Consider the following 20,664-nt stretch of genomic DNA (forward strand, 5'->3'; position numbering starts at 1 on the left):
TGTGGGCCTCAGGGCTCCCGCACAGTGTCCTTCAAACATGTGCTTCTTGTAAGGTTCTGAGGACACCCTTGGGCCATCTCCTTTTCCCTGGTATATTCTATGCACAAATGCTTTGTGTTCATCATAAGGGTTTTCCACTCTACCACAGGAAAGACAACATGGGTGGAGAGAATTAGGATGGGACCAAAACAAGAGATTTGGGTTTCAGCATCGAGTTGACAATTTACTTTGTATCCCCCTGCCAGGGACATCTCCTTTTCTTCATTTTCAAAAACAAGGAGTTTAATTAGGTGTTCTTTAGTCTCCAAATCATTGTGAATTTCTTTCTTTTTCATATATACTCACGTAGTATATACTTCTTATATTTATTCTCTTAGAGTTTTATCTTTGTGAAGTGCTTGTTAACTCTCTGACTCTTTTATTGGTTGTCCTGTTTTCATGCATAGGAGATCATGATTATACTAATACTTCGGGATATAAAGCAAACCCTCTTGACATACAGGCTTTAATACAAAGCCATTTATTTAACTCATATTCCATGTTTAGAAAATTGGCCTGGGCTCAGCCTGAATGTTGCCCAGTCCTTCTGTTCCTGGCTGGGGTCTCATGTGTGTGCAGGGCAGTGAGGCAGCTCTGCTTCAGGATGTCCATGGGGCATCTGTTTCGGTGCCTGCATCTCCTCTGTGCAGTTCTTCATCCTCCAGCCATCCAGCCCAGGCTTCACCTCAGCCCAAGTCTCCCAGCAGTGGATACCAGCACCAGCTATGATTGAGGTGGCAGGCGAGTGACGTAGACTCTGAGACTCCCTGGCTGTAGATAGGCTTAGTGTGCTGGCTTTCTCGAATGCTGGTTATGCGAGCAGTGAACTTGTCATGTGGACTGACTCAATACCTCTGACTGGTCAGGGTGTGGTACCCAGTGGTAATAGCTGAGCTCATGCAGGCATTTTCTCCTTCCTGGGAACAGTTCTATTTATTCTTCCTTGAGGTGCTGTGTGGACTGTGTTGGTTGGTCTCCAGCTAGGAGGTGGCACTTGCAAAAGAGCACCAGCTGTGGTGGTAGCAGTGGGATTTGAGCTTGCCCTAAGTACCCAGGGAAAGTGGTTTCTCAGGCAATGGGGGATCGGAGGGTACGAAGCTCCTAAAAGTGTATCTTTGTGTTAAGCTACCAGGATGGGTGGATGGGTACCACCAGTGGGTCCAGGGTTAGGTGGGTCTGCACTCTAACTGTCCTTGGATGAGGCAGGCTGCAGCCCCTGTGAGGGCCAAGGGGTGGTTCTCAGGCTGCTGGGGTAATGTTCCAGAGGAGAGTTTAACTGCCTTTGCTGCACAGAAGAGTTCAAAAAAGGAAGTGGGAAGTAGTGGGCCGCTTACAGCTTGCAGTGAGTTCTCAGACAATTGTAGCTGAGCAGTCCAGGGAGGGGGGTGGGGAGCAGCTCTTCTATGAAGGTCCCCCGGCATCCCTCCGCCAAGTACTTATTGAAAGGGCTTGTTAAACCACAAACATCCACTGGATGGCTTTATGACGTCAGGTCGTGAGATATCTGTGGCCTTGTAAAAGCACTCAAACTGCATTCTCAGGAGGCCATTTTCAGCATTCCTTATCACACCACACACACCACTCCCTGTCCTGTTTTCAAGGTCAAGGAGTTTCATTCTCAGCACAAATAACATACACACAGTGCCTCAGTATTTTTCCATGCCCCGACCTCAAATGCCTGTACATAAGGTTGAATAGCTTGTCGTGCACCCCCCACAGTGAGCCTCACCTAGCACCTATGCAGTTGGCAAGGCTATTTTCATTCCTTTCTTTCATGCAGTGCTCTGCTAACAGTGCCAGGTTTACATCCAGGCAGTCTGCGCACAGAACTCAGACCAGCCTTAGATCATCAGCTTCCTGGCAGAGATAATAACCATGGCTTTCAGGCCACATCCCTCCCAGTCTGCCTACAAGTCTGGACACCCAGCTTCTGTGCTCATATCTGCAATGCACTTCCAGCTCTCCCCTGTGGGTTCTGCTCAAGGCACTTGTCCTCACTTGAGATTATATCACAAAATTCAGTTGGGAGCTTCTTTTACCCTGTGACCCCTCTCTGAACTCATTAGCTGACTTCGCCAAGGGCCCTTGTGACATGTAGTCAGGAATGGCCTCCCTGAGTTCACACTGAAGACTAGCAATGCCTGCAAGGCACTTTCTGATGCTGCTTCTATTTGTATATTTCGCTGGCTCCCTAAATCCATAGGGATTAAAGCTACTCTGCATAGGATTAAAGCCTTCTCTTGTGGCCTGAATTTCCAGATCCCCAGTGGGGATGTGTGCTCTGGAGTGAACTCTCTCCCCTCAGAATCTGGGGATGTGATGGTTTTTTCTTATTTCATGGAGTAGGGTTGTGCCTGTGACTTCTTCAAAGTGTATGTGGAATTTTTTCGTATTTCTGTTAAGTCTCTGCATTGGTTCTTGAAAAGAAATTCACAATATAAATCCCTACACACTAATCTCCAAGTGGGAGAGGCATGCTCACACTGCCTCCCATCTGCCATCTGGTACTTTTCTCCATTTTCTTAGTTCTTGATGAGATCTCATAGTTGACATCTGTTACCTTTTGCTGCCCCTGTGCTTGTTTTGTCATTTGTGTTATCTCTGATTTCTTTGAGTAGTTTTAAAAATTATTTCTTGTAGAGATCTTCCCCCTCCCTGGCTAACTATATTACAACATATGATGTTCATTTACTATTCCAACAATCCTAGGGTCCTTAAGATTTAATCTGTATCTACTCTGCAAGTGTTCTATACATAAAGCAAGAAAGCCTAGATATTTAAGCCACATCTCCTTAAATAATGGTTTACTGAGTATTTTAAGCCCACTGTTAAGACTTACTGCTCAGCAAAAGAAAAACAGTCTTTTGAAATTAGAACTGCCTATTGACAAGATACCTAATCAACCAAGAGCTCTCTTACAGAGAGGTTGAAAAAGATTACTGTTCTTTCCATGCCTGCTAACACAACATGCATTCTGTTTCCCATGGATCATAGAGTAATTTTGATGTTCTTGTTTTATGGTTCAGGAAATACATTTCATAAGTCTACGGCTACCATGGTGACTTGTCTGAAGAACCTGGGAAAAGAAAATTGAAAACCTTCTGAAAAAGATTTACTATTCTAGATGCCATTAAAAACATTCATGATTCGTGACAGGAGGGCAAAATATTTACTTGAACAGGAGTTTGAAAGAAGTGAATTCAACCCTCCTGGATGACTTGGAGGAATGCAAGATTTCAGTGGAGAAAGTAATTGCAGATGTGGTGGAAATAGCAAGAGAACTAGAATTCAAATTGGAGCTTTCATGTTACTGAATGCTTGCAATCTCATGATGTAATTTTAACAAATGAGAAGTGTTTCTTATGGATGAGCAAGAAAAGTGGTTTGGTGAAATGGATTCCATTTCTTAGGAAAATGTTGTAAACATTGTTGGAATGGCAGCAAAGGATTTAGAATATTACAGGAGCATAGTTGATAAGGCCATGACAGTGTTTGAGAGAATTCTCTCTAATGCTATCACGTCCCCACAATGACACAGTTGCCTAATAAAGCCATTCTCAGAAGATAGCCCAGGCGTTATGCAACACATGACTGTCATTGGTGACAGGGGAGTCGCTTGTGCCATTTTCAGTGTTTTCCTACCAGGTTTATAGCTTTCTATCCTTCATATCCACTGTTACCATTTTGTGAGGTTGCGTGATTTTTTTAAATGAAATTTGGATTCCCTTCTCATTTCCTCTTGTGTATATTCCATAATTATTCTCTCTGTGATTGCTGTGGTGATGATGAAAAACTTTATAAAGTTATAAAAATTTAAATCAATATGAATTTAACTTTAATTTCATATAAAACCATCCACTTCCCCAGGTTTTCTCCACTTCACATAGTTTTGGTCAGTAATTACAGCTTCCTACACTGCATACATATTAGCTTAGAATTATACTTATTTCTATACATTTCTATCTTAAATCTTGAAGTAAAATAATGAGTAGAACCCAAAATTTCAAAAATACATGTTTTTATATTTTACCATATATTCACATTTACAAGAAGTCTTTATAACTCTATATGGCTGTAAGTTACTATTTCCTTTCATCCAACCTGAATTCCTCCCTTCAGCATTTCTTTGAGAGAAAACATAGTAAAATTAGTGATTGGAGGTCCCTGTAAAGTTTTCTTACATCTCAAGTGTTCCTGAAATCAGGTGTTTGGCTTTATGAAATTCTGAGTAATTTTTTTTTAACAATTAGAGTTTTATAAAAATGGATGGTGAAGAACTGGAAAAAGCCCATAGCAGCTGTACTATTTACAAATGACTGACCTAATGATTATTTCACCTCTTGAAAAAACAGTTACACGTGCTAAAGAGATTTGAAATATGAAAGTTTGCTTAAGCGTTACACACTTTACTAAGTTTTAACAAAATGTCAATCTTTTCTTGACACTTACATCAGTCAAGTTTATGAGATGTGAAATTGTCATTCCATAGACTCAGAAAGTTAAGGTAGAACAGGATGGCAGTGGTTTACATGAGGTTTCTTTGAGACATGCTAAGTGTGAATGTCCATTAAACTTTAACATGGAGATGGAGAGTTCACATTACGATCTTCCATTGAAGATTTGGAGGAAAAAGCTGAGCTAGAAATATTTTTGGGGGGATTTCTCAGCCTAGAGGTGATATTTAATGCAGAGAATATCTTAAGATCATCAACGGAATGACAGTAGACCAGAAATAATCCAAAAAATTGGTCTAGGGCCCTCCAAATTTTATGGCCTCTTCCAATTTTATAGAATAAGTAATTTATGGAAAAAATTATGAACTGCAAAACTTGCTGGGATGCCTATCAGCCCTGAGACATGGCTTGAGAAGGAATCTCTGATGGGGTTAACGTGGCTACCAGAGTAAGAATAGTGGAGAGTAAATGTGTTAGAACATGTGCCCAGGTTAAAAACCACTGTCCTTCTCAAAATGCTTTGATCATTAAGACATGAGATTATCCCAAGTTTTCAAAAGTGTTTTCTAAAACGAAAATCATGTCTTCATGATTAGCTGATTTGATTAGTTCCCCTGAAAATTATGTAGAAGAATTAAATGCCTTTGTAAGAGTTGTTCTTAAAATTTACCAAAGTTTGAAACCAGTGTGCTGTTTTACATAGCCTGTTTCCAAAAGACATTTGAAGTCTTGGAACATTTGATTTATTAGATGTATTATTTCCCATTTTAATCTTGAGTGCAATACATAATGGCTTTGGGGTATTTTTGTTTTATACTTGTAACTATGCCATGTTTAATGTATAAAACATTTAAAATATTGAATATCACAAACGAATAGTACATTTTTACAATCTAAGAATATTTTCTAAATATGAGGTATTCAGAGGAATGTGATTAGTCAATGATGTCTTTGATGCCCTGCCCCACCACAAACCCATAAGGTCAACGCTGTGACTGGGCACACATCAGAGATTCAGGCCTGACTCTCAGCTGTGCGGTTTGTTAAAACAAGTGGAAAGTTTCCTTTTATGAACTAGATATAATAATCACAAAAAAGGGTGCTGATATGTTTTTCCAAGCAGAGATGTACTTGACTCTCTCCTATTTAACCTCCTCATACCTGACTTCTAATCACTTTTCCATGTGGGTGCCCTCCCATTTCCCTAACCCCCTCTGTCACAGGGATGCCTCCTCCCAAGGCTCCAGAAACTCTGACCCTCGCACTGCTGGAGGGAGCCCATGAATTGCTGGTCAATATCACTCACCCTCTAGACTCCATGCTGCGTGTGCTTCTTCCTACAAGAGCTAGAGAGGCACTGACTGATCAGTACCTGTCACCTGCCCCTTTCCCAGAGGGTGAAATTCCACCCACTCCCACTGCAGAAGTGAATCTTAAATGGTTGTTATCATCTTCCAATCCCGGCCCTAAACATATAGGCAAATCACAGTTTGGGGGCACTAGTGTGTCAGAAGGAAAGAAAACATAGAAGTTATGGAGACCAAAGTAGGTGAAGAATCTTTAGGAGAGAGCATTTAATTTTTTCAAAATGAAAAAACAAAATTATTGTCTTTCCTTTCTGGCCAATGGGCTTAGCTGTAGCTTGCTGAAGTCGCCAAGCAGGAGAGATTTAACCAGAGGCAATATGTCCAGTCACCAGCATAGAGACATCCCCTGTTTCATCATCCACACGCAGGGCCTTCTGGTAGACCTCATGCAATGCCCTCCATGTTAATATTCATCAGAAAATGGATAATTAGGGGGGCCAGCAAAACTGGAAAGAGAAAAAAAATGCACACTCTGAATGGCAATGACTCCATTACTAGCGGGTAGCACAGTGATTTCTAGGAAGCTGCCATTAGTTTAGATGTTACGAAGTTCCTTTTCTAACTGCTCTAGAATCTGTGTTTCTTAGTTTAATGAACGTGACTTTATCCTATCTGTATTTTCAAAATAAAGAATCATTTAATTCTATTCCCCTGTCTGGAACTTAACACATAAAACACACAAAGTGAAATGTTCAAACATATTTCTCTACATCTCTCAACAACAGATCTCACATCTGTCAACAGAGCAAAGAGATATTCTGACCTTTTCTATTTCAAATTCTCAGTAAAAATGGAACTCATTCTGCCTTACATTGAAGCGGAATAAGGAAGACATATGCTCATCACTAATAAACAATTTTGAGTGTGATGATTATACTGGTAGCAATTATACTTAATTACTTTACATATTACTACCTGCCTATCATATGCAACACAGTTGGTTAGATTCAGAAATGTAAATTGTTGTTTTTGATATAGGGTCCAATATCCAAAGAGCTGCAATGTATAAACCATTTTATGGGTAGAATTAACACAAAATATAAAGACACAGTTAAATGACTGCTCACATGTACAATTACAACTTATTAATTAGGGAATTGAGCCTATCCTTTGTGATTACACCAAGATCAAACACTTGGAAGCTTGCAAGTGGTTTACTCCAGACCATATTTGAGTTCTGTGAAATAACACTAGTGATTGATTTTATGATCCCCAAAAACATTAATTGGTTGTAAAACTTTCTAATGCTTGCCACTTTTCCTTTTCTTTTTATCATCTCCGTTTTCATTTTGTATTTTCCTCTAAATGAATAAAATACTACTAATAATATCCACTAAATTGTGGGTACTTATGATGTACCATTGTGCTTGTTTTTTTCACCCATTATCTCATCATCTCTATTACTTGTTGAAATCCCTACTGCCAGCAGTTACATAACTTCTTTTTCCCTCATTATATGAATGACCTTCTATGAATCCTAGAAACTTAGAACATAGAGGAATAGTAAACGTCTGTTATTGGTTATAAATTATCACCAACAATGGGGCTTTTGCATCTAAACTCTGCATTTGATTTTAACACTTCTTCATTCTCTGCACTGAGATCTCCATATTGCAGAACACCAAGGCCAAGCGCTCCTATTCGCTCCACTAAGACAGACTTTCTGGAGGCAAATGCAGTGTTTGGCTCATGGACAAACATGCAAAGAAAGGCACGAAAAAGGTTTGAAATGATTAAAAATGCTAAATTGACAGGATCCAGCAAGCAATTCCATGTGAAGGAGGTGGGAATTGAACCTGGCCCACAAGATTGACGGAACTGCCTTTGATCTGGTAAGACATTGAGCAGGTTGGGAAGAACAAGATATAAGCACAGATTCAGAAACATCTAATGCGACCACATGGGCAATATCCACAGTGTGTACACTAGACAGTAGTACAAATGGCAGGCCTACATGGAAGGTGCAGATTCAGCAATGATCTTGGCTGCTCTGGAAAGTTCCCTGGAGTCACGAAGGCAGAGGCACAGGTTGACCCACGCTGACCCCGGGCCACTCTCCCTGCCAGAGAACAGAGCTCTGGAGTGAATCCAGGAGGAGACTTCCAGAAAGCTCCTGTCTCACCTCTGTCTCACAATGGCCTCTGTGCCCCTGGTGTGGAGGTCACTCTCAACACCCATCCTACATTCCTCCTCTGAAAATAAATTAGGACATCCATCACCAAAATTACTTACATATCAAGGGTCAAATATCGCACATTTCTGTTTAGGCCATCTATGGTTTTCATGTCCTCTGAAGTCAACTGGAATTCAAACACCTATCGAAGTAATAGAAAACTTTAATTATTTTTAGATTACATCATTGCCAGTTGGGAACAACCAAGTTCATCAGACAGTAGGGTGCAGAGACAATACTTAAAAGATTGATACGTTTCCAAAATTTATGAAACACCTCTCTCAACACTCAAGTGGTCAATGAAAACCAGTCAAAAATAAGCAGAAATCCATTCCCAGATAAAATATTTTGAAACTGCACAACACTGCAGACAAAGAGAGTATCTCAAAAGAAGCTGAAGAAGAAACAGAGCTTACTTTGTGCCCACATGATAGGGTCATGTACCTAGAAGACCCAGAAGAATCTAGAGGCAAATTTTGTAATGTCTAGCATAATTTAGTAGGTTTGATGAATAACATTGAATATCTATCTCTCCAATGAACAGGTATAATAGGAAAAATTAGTTTTCAACATAACTCAGCCAATAATTGTCTAAATAGTAATGATTTCACATTCAAAAGGTGTGGGTACTCACTGTGTAAATTTGGGAGACTCTAAATATCAAAAAGATGTCACTTATTCTAATACATTAAATCAAATAAGTGTATAAATCCATAGGGAAACGGAAGGAGTAATACAGAAAATGAGAGAGAGTAAAAAATGACAGCAATGTAACACTTGATGAATCTAGGTAAGAGGATTTGTTGCATTATTCTTTTAATATTTCTATATATTAGAAAATCCATAAAATAGAAATGAACTTATCAAAAACTACTAAAATCAGTAACACAGAAAGCTATGAAATTAATTATATATTTATTAAAAGACCATTTATTAATAAGTGGGAAATTCATATTATGAGCATGGATTGGAAATCTCAATATTGTCAAAGATTTAGTTCTCTCCACATTGATCTGCAGGCTTATTACAATGTCAACAAGAGACTAAACATTTATTTGCTTGTGGAAGTTAATAAGATGATTCAAAATTTAAATAACACATTAGTCAAGAATAGCTAAGATATTATTAAATAAATGAAGAAGTTAGAAAAATATTTGTACCATATTGGAAGTGAAACTTACTTTTTAAAATCATAGTACGGAAAAGTAAATAAGTTAACTGAAGATGGAAGAGAGGCCAGATAATTGTTCATGGACATTTCATATACGTTACAGGTAAAAAAATCAAGTTATGTGAGCAAATATGAACTTTTCAATAAATGGTGGGAAATTTTGCTAAAAATTCAAAAATTAGATATGCATATTTGGATCCTTATTTCATATAGTATTTAAAAAATCAATCCCATTAGAATTAACCAAATTTATAAGGAAAGAATATTAACAGTTTTGTAAGATAACACAGTAAAATATTGTGATATTCCCAATATAGGATAAGACACAACACTCACCAACCACAAGAAAGAGGCATGAAATATTAGTCTACATGAAGGATAGAAACTTTTGTTTGTGAAAACATAACCACAGAGAATATGACAACACAGGTAAAATTTGGGAGATGTTATTTCAAGAATACATTCAGTCTCTAAAGAATTAAAATCCAGAATAAATACACATATATGTATGGTTTCTAGTTAATCTAACATATATATTATATAAGTCATATGTCATATATCTCATATATCTATATATACTAGATGAATTAGAGAACATACACATATGTATAAATACTGATAATTTCCACAGTATTTCATAATATTTCCTTTTAGTTTTGTGGGTTTTCTAATGTCTAAAAACATTTTTAAAATAATATAGTAAATGCCATTACCTAGATTCGTCAATTGTTTCATTGTCATTTTTTACTTTCTTTCTCATTCTCTGTATCATTATTTCAGAGTATCCTATGGATTTCTACACTGATTTTACTTAACGTTTTAGCAAATAGTGACATATATACATATACATGATATATGTCATATATATGACATAGGTTTTATAATATATATCATATATGATGCATATTTCATGTGTCTATATATAACTAATTAGAAAACATACATATATATGCATGTATTCTGGATATTAATTCTTTAGAGACTTGGATGTATTCTTAAGAATATATGAAATAATATATCAATTTATATATATTCATATTCATACATATAACTATTATTATGTTATTTCACACATATCATATAAATGATAGATTAATTAGGAACATGCCCTCTAACAATCACATGTCCCTGTATCCACCTGCTTGGTTATATGAATTTCCACCTCCTTCCAATAAGAGGTGGTGTCTTTTTCCCCACCCCTCGAGTCTGACCTGTCCTGTAACTTGCATTAGGTGATAGAATTTCCCAGAAGCAGTGGTTGGCAGCTCTGAGCCTAGACCTGAAAAGGCTTTGCACGTGTCCACTCACTGCCTTGGGGTCGTGCCCTGTGCTGAGGTGAACCCTGGGCTGGATGGCTGGAGGATAAAGAACTGCGTGGGAGAGAGGGGCACTCACACAGATGCCCCAGGGACATCCTGAAGCAGAGCTGCCTCACTGCCCCGAGCACACATGAGAGCCCAGCCAGGAACCGAAGGACTAGACTGAGTTTAGGGTGAGCCCAGGCTAATTTTCTAACCATGGAATCTTGAGCTCAATAAATGCTTTTGCATTAAGCCTCTATGTTAAGTGGGTTTATCTTATATCCTAAGGTATTGGTATAAATATGGTCTCCTACGCATAAAAATAAAGACACACAACCACCTTGCCAAAAAAAAAAAAGGGCAAAGTTAAACAAGCACTTCGCAAAGATAAAATTCTAAGAGAATAAATATAGGGAATTTATACTACACAAATATACAAGAAGAAAAATCCACCATGAGTTGGAGACTAAAGAACATCTAATCAATGCTTCATTATAGAAAATAAGGAAAAGGACATATCCCTAGCAGAGGGATATGGATATCACTGACTTAATGCTAACCCAAATTTCTAGTTTTGATCCCATCCTGTTTCTCTCCACCTCTGTTGCCTCTCCTGTGGTAGAGTAGAAGAAACCCTTATGATGCACACAAAGAATTCATGCATAGGAAATACAGGGAAATGGAGCTGGCCCAAGGCTGTCCTGAGAACCTTACAAGAAGCACACGTGTGAAGGACACTGTGTAGGCGCCCTGGGGCCCACAGCCCCGCTCCTCACCTGCATGTTCTCTCTGATCCGCTGCTCATTGTAGCTCTTGGCCAGGACCACAACCCCACGCTGCAGCTGGTAGCGCAGGGCAATCAGGGCTGGGGTTCGCTTGTGCTTTTTTGCCAAGGCACAAAGGACTGGGTCCTCCAAGAGAACCGGGGAGTTCGGGTCCACCCTGGAAGGAAAGGCAGAAATGCTGAAGCCCAGAGGCTGGGGATACAGTTTGTTAGGCAGCTCCCTAAACAGACTAAGGCGTCCACTCTGCACCAGAGCTTCTCAAGTGAGGCCCCTGAACAGCAGCCTCAGCATCACCCGGGATCTTGTCAGAAATGCAAATTCTTCCCTCACCCCAAGTCAGCTGTGAGTGAACTCCAGGAAACAGCATGATCTGATTAATTTTTTTTTTTTAATCAAACCGGTGTTTTAGGTAAACTTCCTGTATCTCTTATTACCATTTTTCTTCTCGATGGGATCCCAGAGCACTATAGGCAACCAGAACAATGTCTTTTAACTTGCAGAAATCCAGCAGTTTTCTCTGGTTGAAGTAAGGATGACATTCTACCTGCAGATGAGCAAGATGGAAAAGCATCAGATAATCCAAAAGTTACATTAATATTAAAATCACCAAAGTAAAAGAAGCTGAATAATGTAGAGCATTAAATTTGAACTGAGAATATTATTGTCAAGAAATGATCTTTTTCATAAAAATAAATTTTGTGCCCCCCTCTCCTAAGAAAATAGAAATGCTATTTCTGGGCATAAGCAACTCTACGAACCCTATCCTGCTCTCAATAACTCTGACCACTAGAGGGAGACACGGCCAATTTCAGAGCTGGGATGAGGTAAGATTCTTTGAGCTTTGGGCATCAAATCGTGCCAGAAATCAAGAATTTGGTCAAAGACTCACGAGGGCAGGTCTGAAAGACAAAAGAACTAGTTTCCTAATTAATAACCAAAATGTATACATATATATGTATGTTTTCTAATTCATCTAACATATTATATATATCATATATGCCATCTATGAGATACATATATATCCATATATAATGGATGAACTAGAAAACATACATATACGTATAAATACTGATAATTTTAATAGTCTTTAATTACTTTTCCTTTTTGTATGATGGATTTGTATCATGACATCTCAAATGTCACCAGTGGGTTTCCTATGAAACAAGTGCTTTTGTCTTTTAGATCTACCTTCAGGAGCCTTTGACCAAATTCTTCTTTCATATATACATATATATATATATATATATGTACGTATGTATATATATAGCTACTGAATAGATATGAGCATTAAAAATAAGTAAAATGAATTAAAAATCATAGGACAAAAATACATGAGTCTATAGTGATTAGTGAATGAGAAAAAGAACAAAAATATTTGTCTACTCTGATGGTAGTCATTATAGTAATTACATTCTCCGTACATTGCTATTTGAAGGAAGACGTTAACTTTTACTCTGACTTAGAGAAATAATAGTTTATTATTTTTACTTGGTGAGAAATTACTTTTAGTAAAATTTCAGGTAGGAATAGTTTAAACAGTGGTTAAAATTGAAAATTTTATGTAAAAACCCCAAGGAAATAACAAATTAGAAAACAGAAATACAATACAAAAAAGTTCAAATCACTGATGTATACTCAATCATATGTGAAAATTTGTCATGGGAATATGACTGCTTCTGTTGAGAATTATCCCCCAGCAGATTACTAGTAACTGTTAAAGAGAAAACATGGGTTAAAAACAACAGATCTGACCATTGTTAGCTTAACCAAGTTTTTAAAACTGGCTTCACCACTACTGGGGCATTCTGTGATTGTATGCAGTCTAGTGTGGTGCAATTAGAAAAACACAGCATGATAAAAACATTTTCTTGCCCCAAAGGTTTAAGTCAATGTAATAAAACACTCTCATCTAACTTCTAATTTACAGAAACCTTCAACAACTGGGAAAAACAAGTTAACTGATATCAAAATACAACAATATAAAAACAATTGAATTCTGGTTAAAAAAGAAGAGCTACAAAAGACATTTTGATTAAACAATGAAAAATTCAAATATGGACTGGATACCAAATGACATGAGGGCACTATAGATGATGTTCTTAGATACAGTAATGACACTGGAACTGGGAGAATATCTTCATTCCTGTGACATGCTTTGAGAGGTCTCTAGGGGTCAACTGTCATCTTTACAATTTACCTTGAAAAGTTTCTAGAAACATTATATATATTTATGCAAATATATCCCTATATAACATTGCAAAATGTTAGTAATTTTGAATATAAATGGTAACATGTGTCTCCAGTATTATTTTTATCAAATTTTTGGAAAGTTTGAAAGTTGCCATATTAAAAAATTGGGGAACTACTAGTATTAAAAGCACATTAATTTCTCAATGCTTTTATTAAATTATCACAGCACTGTATCATTATACCAAATTCACTATTTTATACATATGTATCTCCACTGTAGATCTTTACTGATTGACTCTAAGTTTTAAAAAATAAGATAAAACAAAAAAATGTAAGTTACTGGGAAAGGTGTAGTAACTTTAATGCTGAAATGTGTGTAACATTTGGGGGCAGTCAATTTGATCAAGGAGGCCTGGAATCACCAGTCAGGACTCAAGGAAAAGATGGAATTCTATCTAGGCTATGAAAGAAACACACAGAGAATAGATGTGTTTAAGCAGCTGATTGCATGACAGACTCCAAAGAAGAGCAGCTGACTAGGAGCGGGGGCAGTCATAGGTCAGCTCCATGTTCTGCTGAACCTTCCTCAGTGTGGATTTCATCCATTGTGAACAGATATCTCCATAAACAGGTCATTTTCTCTTTCTGCCATGGATGACCTTCATTGTCTGCAGATAATTTTTAGTGTATCTATGCCCTTGGTCAAGAAGGGTGAAAGCAGAGATACCAAGAGGCACTGAGACATCAGAAGCCCATATGAATCCCTAATATTTCGCTTCTCTTGCTCTCACTGTCTCCTTATGTACTGCTCATTCCATCTTTTCGTGGCTTCATATCTATGCACAGTTCCCTCCAAATCACCATCACCCATCCACTCTCTGGTCATCTTTCATAGATTAGGGGTAAGTCCACCTTTCCCTGAGTTTAATTGACAATCCTTGGCCTCCTTGATTGAATTGACCTCCCATAAATATAACACACAATTCAGCATCAAAGTTACAACATCTTTTCTAAGACTTTTCTAAGCCGGGTACAAGTAAGATCCCTCTATGCCCTTTGAGACAGAGGCTTTGCTCTCTAGAATCTTCTCTTTTACAAAGATAAGTGGGACTAAATGAATGGATATGTGGCAATAGGACAGAAAGAGGGGCATGAAGAACAGAAAGCAGAGGAGGCTGAGGGCGCTCACCTGGTTGCAGACAGGCTTATACTTGAGCCCTGGCTTGTTGAGGATCATCTCCAGCTGCCTGCGATTGAAGTTGGACACCCCGATGGACTTGGCCAATCCTGCATCTTTACACTTCTCCATGGCCTGGGAAAAAGGAATTGTGAGGTGTGGAAGATCACGATAAATGTGACACAGAACTGTGAAAGCAACAACTGTCAAGATATGACAATAAAACTAGCTAGCCGTGGTTCTTAAAAGGGAAAAAATAAAACAGAAAATTGGGGAAGAAGATAGTGATTGCAAGAGTAAGAATTTCCGTTTCCTCCTTAGGAAACTGGAGAGATTAGTGCACAGGCAAGGAAAGAAATCCCAGTCCTCCTTACCCCCAGTTCTCCTCCTCCACTTCTCTCTTTTGTATGCCTGTCACTTCTTTTTCCTCACTGCTCACAAAAACCACCTTTGTAAAGCTCCTAAGTTTTTGATCCAATGGTGCATTTTCCTTACTTGTACTAGGAAGATAGGAAACAGATGTATCCTGTCTCATCTTTCTTATCTGTGCTCTCCTCCAGGCACTCACCTCCCACGTGGCACAGAGATCCACTGTGTCAAACAGTACTTTTCCATTTTCATCTTTTGGGATCACCTCCTCACCTGGCTGAAGTAGAAGGAGTCAGTTTAGTGATGCAGCAAATCAATTTCTCCACACATAGCCATACTCTGAGGTACATTTAAGGACACTAATCCTCCATGAGTTAGGTGATGCCATGCTCCAAAATTTTGTATGTACAAAGTGTGCTACATATGAAAGTATAAGGAATGTTTTCAGAAGACAGGCTTCCTCTAATCTCTTCCAACTATTGTATGTATAAATAAATACCATCTTTCTGATTCCTAATGGAGTGTCATCGTTGACTTACATTACTTTCTTCTGCTCCTATAATTTTCTCTGTGGCAATAGCTCTCTTCAACTGCAAAAGACCTTGATATCCAGGTATAATGGATTGTATTTTTGACCCAGTTGCTACTATCAGAGTTGTTTATCTCCCTGAACATGTGGTCTTCCATGAACAGGACCATGAAGCAATCATGAAGTCAATGGAGGTGTTTTCAAGGCTAGTCTGGAAATTAGGTGATGCACAGGAGCTCACAGTAATGAACATGGGCCTTAAAGTGCTCCAAAGCCATAAATGCCACCAATGAAAAAGGTTGGAACAAATATTTAAAAAGCCTTTTGTAATAAAGCAGAGATAAGGATAGAGAAAGGATATATTTTTAGAGTTTTTATCAAATTCTTAATGTAGCCATGGCTTTGATTTCCCATTATCATATCTAATACACCCTTTTGCATTAACTAGCCTGACTAGTTTTCAGTACCTTAAGGCAAAAGTTATGAATGACACAAGAATTCATGGCTAAGCTAAAATAAAAACTCCAGTGTGAAAAGAGAGGAAGCAGAAGCAACAAGGTTTCCCATGAAGGTTTGTAGTAAGACACTGCCGGATTGAGTTCTTGCCCCTTGAAAAGAGGCAAGAAGATGGAAACTCATTGTGCACCCTATGTGCAGCAGCTTTTCTGGACACCACAGCTTCATGAAACTCTGTGTCTGTGAACATCCCAAGAGGTGAAATCAGGAGTCATAACTAAGACCTTGTGCCTTCAAGGAGATGATTGTCATTTCCTCAAGTTTTTGAGGCAGAGGCTTTGAGGATTCTGCACCCTCTTTTCTTGTAGACATGAATCACGGAAGTACGGATTCAAAATGTATTCCATAGAAAGGAATTAGGAGTAAGGTTTGGGGCTCTTCTTCCATGTTATAATCCCTATGTCCTCCTAAGAAAATGGTTAGTTCAAATATCCATGAAAACAATATTTATGCTGACAACAAAAGTGAAATTAATTTGATCACACGAGCTGCCTACCTTTACAGACACTGGAAAATGTATAAGATAGAGGTCAACATAGTCCAATTGAAGATTTTTCAGTGACCTTTCCAAGGCTGGTCGGACCAACTCTGGTCGATGGGAATTGCACCAAAGCTGCAGAGGTTAGAGAAAGGAAGTTGTGTAATGAAAACTTGAGCCAATTTTACTAGTTTGCTCCACCTAATATTTAGACATTTTCTACTACTTCAAAACTAATGAGCACAGGCAAAATTATTCTCTCTCTTCTTGTGATGCCTTTTGTTCTGCCATATCCTGATGAACTTTATAATATGTTGGATATATAGTTAGTACATATATTGAATGAAAGAGTGAAATTACTCAAAAGGTAAAAGTTGTTATCAAATCATAAGCATACACATTATCTGAATTATCTTTGGTAAGTTTTACAACTCATGTTAGTGGTGTAATTATTTCATCTATTCAGCCCAATGGGCAAGACTAAGTATCTTTGTGGTTTAGAAACTGAGGAAGCAAACACAGTTTTTAATGTCAACTTGGGCTGGACACAATTTGAGATAATGTAGGCATTATTCTTTAATACTCACAGAGCTTGCTTATATTGCTTCCTCTCTCTCTATGATCAACATAATAATGGAAACTGACAATCATAACAACTGTAAGAAACTCACCCAGGAGGTAAGAAATAATATAATATGATTAGGAATTTTTCTGATTCTATAGTCTATGTTAAACCATATTGATCTGTGCTGAGCTCAAAAAGTAAAGGCACTTTGAAGTCATGAATTGGAACACTGCAAAGATGAGAAAGCCATCTTCACTTCCTGCCTTTGATGTTAGTTTTAATACATGAATAATTGTGAATAAATCGAAATAAATAAGCACAATTCACCCTCAACTATGGATCCAGTCATAGAATTGCCACCTCCACACAGTCACAATAAATACACGTGCACACAAGCTCATCACAGGCACAGTACCTTTGAAGTGTAGAATATGTCTTCTCTCTTCACACTGCCATCTGCAATCTTGCTTCGGATGGCCAGTCCAACCTGCTCCTCATTATTGTATAAATGAGCAGAATCAATATGGCGGAACCCGGCTTCTATTGCCAATTTGGTGGCCTCTAGAGCTTTACTTTTAGGAACCTGGGGGAGTAACCAAAGGTAGTATTTTCTGACTAATGTGCCTGAGAGTTAGTTCAGGCACAAGTAGCAACGTTCACAAAAATCAGCTTTTCCTCCTTTCTTGGATGAGTTCTGTATGTAGAATTATAAGTCCATCCCAGTCTCACTGGGTCTTTCCCAGTTAGTAATAAAGGTTGGGCACAGCAAGAACTTCTGCAGTCCCAGAAAAATCACTGCTTGACTGCTAGTTTGGAAGTGTCCCCAAAACAATTTTAGGTTCAGTCATTTTTTGGAAAAATTAACAGGATGCAACCTATAGTTATAGATATAATCTTAATTATTTTCAGTATGGTAAAATTAACACAAGGAATGGCCAGGCATGGTGGCTCACACCTGTAATCCCAGCACTTTGGGAGGCCAAGCTCGGCGGATCACGAGGTCAGGAGATTGAGGCCATCCTGGTTAACAACCCTATCTCTATTAAAAATAGAAAAAATAAGCCAAGCATGGTGGCAGGCACCTGTAGTCCCAGCTACTTGGGAGGCTGAGGCAGGAGAATGACGTGAACCCAGGAGGCGGGGCTTGCAGTGAGCTGAGATTGCACCACTGCACTCCAGCCTGGACAACAAAGCGAGACTCTGTCTCAGAAAAACAAAACAAAAACAAACAAACAAAAAAAGAAATTAACACGAAGAAATAGCCACATGGAAGGAATTATGAAGGAATGCAGTGTAAGCTCCTGTAATTCCTCTTCCACCATGTTGCACAAAACGCACTGACTTTACCTAGCATCATATTTTGTCAGTGTATGTGAACTGTTGTCTACAAGAGATGCTCTCTACATACTCCATTACTAAGATTTTGTCTGGGACTGGTTACATTTACTCACTCTGCTTCGCAGACACAAAACTTCCAAAAGTCTCCCAAAGGAAAGCAGGTGCACAGAAACCCCGCAGTTTGCACAAGCAGTTACTTACAGCCACCATTCTTATCAGTTAGGAAATAGCGAGAAATCCACCTTATCAGATACCAGCAGGTTTATATGGGAAACAGGCCTGTCTATGGATAGCAGTCTATTATGTCAAGTCTTTTCTACACAGCCATTAGCTATTCTGTCTGCATGACAGAACTAAATAGTAGGAGTAAAGATTTATACTCTAAGGATATTGATTTGTATAAGAAATAGACTGCAGGGAGTAAGTGATTGGCAAAATGGGGGTCAGCTCCATAAATTCAAGGCAACTCTTTTAGGAAACATATGATTGCAGTGAAATTTACAATTATTGACTTACGTAACAAATTTGGAAGCATATCTTTTAAATGACAAAAACAGAAACAAAGCAAACTGTTTTCCCATCTTGAAAGTATTTCAGAGGCTTTCTTTCTCCCATGGAATTACAAGGAACTAGGTACTGGGTCTCACAGCCCTCTCCTCATACCATCCTTGATCATTTCTTTTGCTGAACGAGTACTCAAAGGCTTACCAAAGCCGGAGCTTCAGTGCTGTCCTCATCTTTACTTCCTCTCCATACCAATTTATATTACAAAGGAAACCACTCCTGTCAATGGTCTTCAAAATGTCCCTTTGTAAATCCTTATACTGTACAGATCAGAAATGTGAAACTCAAATTTTATGTAACTAGTGCTTATTCACACACATTGTATTCCCAAGACAGTCTTGAGATACAAGTTTTCTTCCAGTGTAGAAATAGCTAAGTCTAGAAAATAAAATCTATTCTATTAATTTTCTTGTCAGAGAAACAAGAAATTTTTCTGTTACAATATTTTGATACAAATCTGACCCATATAAACAAAGACAAAGAATTTAAACTTTCCTTGTTTGGTTCTAGTTTTTTTTTTTTCTTAAAATGAGGATATGTTATCGTTTCAGGTAATTTTCCCAGAGGTGCGAATAGTACATGGGAAATTCTCTTTAGTCCAGGTCTAGTATTACAGTGTGGTGCTCAAGGCCACCCATCAGAACAGTGATACTCTTGCAACAGATTTCATGCACCCCGTCCCCACTAACTTTTGCCATAAACTTTCCTCTGAATTGTGTCTTCTTAGAAGAAGTAAATATCTGTTCAACTATACAAAGACACAGAGCAACCACTCCCATTGCAATCAATCTTCAAGAGAGGGAGCAGGCAGGCCGTGTTCGTTCTGCTGAGTTTTATAGACTCTGACAAGCTGTGAAATAAACATCAACAGAAGACAAAACAGTGCCCCAAATAAACAGTAGATGACCCCGTGACAAGACGGCATTGCGGAACAAAGACTGACATTTAAAGGGGAGTCATGCAGAGTAACACAGGAACACAAGCCTGACAACCCGGTCAGCTTCCACTTACTCTAGCTTTGCTCCTTTCAACTCTCAACACTAAAAACATTATTGTTACCTCTGGAGGCGCATAGGTGCCAAATCCCAGGACAGGCATGAAGTGACCATCATTCAGCTTCACGCACTGGTATTTCGAATCCATTTCTGTCACTGGCCTGGTTGGCAAATGTTTGTCTTCCTCTCTCACAGGCTGTAAGAGCAATGAGCTGGCAATGCCTCTGAGCACACTGTCTGCTGGCTAACCAATGGCATGCGAGAGGAGGGACAGAGGCAGTCTTACACAAGCTGTGATAAAAATTGAATCCAGTTCAACCATTTCTCATCTAAGAAAATTCATAAGTAAATTATTATGTAGTCATGATACACTCATTAATTTCTCCCTGAAGTATTTTTGCTATTCCAAATCTCTATATATGAGACATAAATTATTCAAAGAGATTGTAGAACAAATTGTGACTTTACTTAAGACTATAGAAACCTCTAGCTACACAGCTCTTTTTTGTTTGTGCCATGATGATGTTCCTGCTGTATCTTGCAGCATTTGAAATGACTAATTTTCATTTTTCTCTCTCTCACACACACAATTTAAAGGAATGACTAATGAGCATTTCTTTAAAATATTGCCCTCAATTAAAAATTAAAGTTAA

At 38.3% G+C, this 20,664-nt stretch overlaps 1 protein-coding gene across 1 annotated transcript; it reads right to left on the bottom strand.

Annotated features, from left to right (window-relative positions):
- Positions 1 to 6,038: 6,038 nt before the first annotated feature.
- On the bottom strand, positions 6,039 to 20,214 carry LOC100605934 (aldo-keto reductase family 1 member C1 homolog). The gene is made up of 9 exons (XM_003257596.4): positions 20,076 to 20,214; positions 17,530 to 17,697; positions 16,568 to 16,684; positions 15,226 to 15,303; positions 14,670 to 14,792; positions 11,725 to 11,834; positions 11,282 to 11,447; positions 8,093 to 8,175; positions 6,039 to 6,306 (listed from the first exon to the last, which is right to left on the bottom strand). The coding sequence occupies exons 1-9, from the start codon at positions 20,157 to 20,159 to the stop codon at positions 6,264 to 6,266; spliced, it is 972 nt and encodes a 323-aa protein (XP_003257644.2). The 5' UTR covers positions 20,160 to 20,214; the 3' UTR covers positions 6,039 to 6,263.
- Positions 20,215 to 20,664: the final 450 nt, after the last annotated feature.

Source organism: Nomascus leucogenys, chromosome 9, assembly GCF_006542625.1.
Source record: "Nomascus leucogenys isolate Asia chromosome 9, Asia_NLE_v1, whole genome shotgun sequence".
NCBI lineage: Eukaryota > Metazoa > Chordata > Mammalia > Primates > Hylobatidae > Nomascus > Nomascus leucogenys.

Bases quoted from the DNA above. Each gene is read 5' to 3' on its own strand.
- LOC100605934 (XM_003257596.4), bottom strand. From the start codon at position 20,159: ATGGATTCGAAATACCAGTGCGTGAAGCTGAATGATGGTCACTTCATG. The intron at 17,698-20,075 runs GTAACAATAATG...TTACTCCCCCAG, and splicing joins GCACCTATGCGCCTCCAGAG to GTTCCTAAAAGTAAAGCTCT. The intron at 15,304-16,567 runs GTAGGCAGCTCG...CTTCTACTTCAG, and splicing joins ATTTTCCAGTGTCTGTAAAG to CCAGGTGAGGAGGTGATCCC.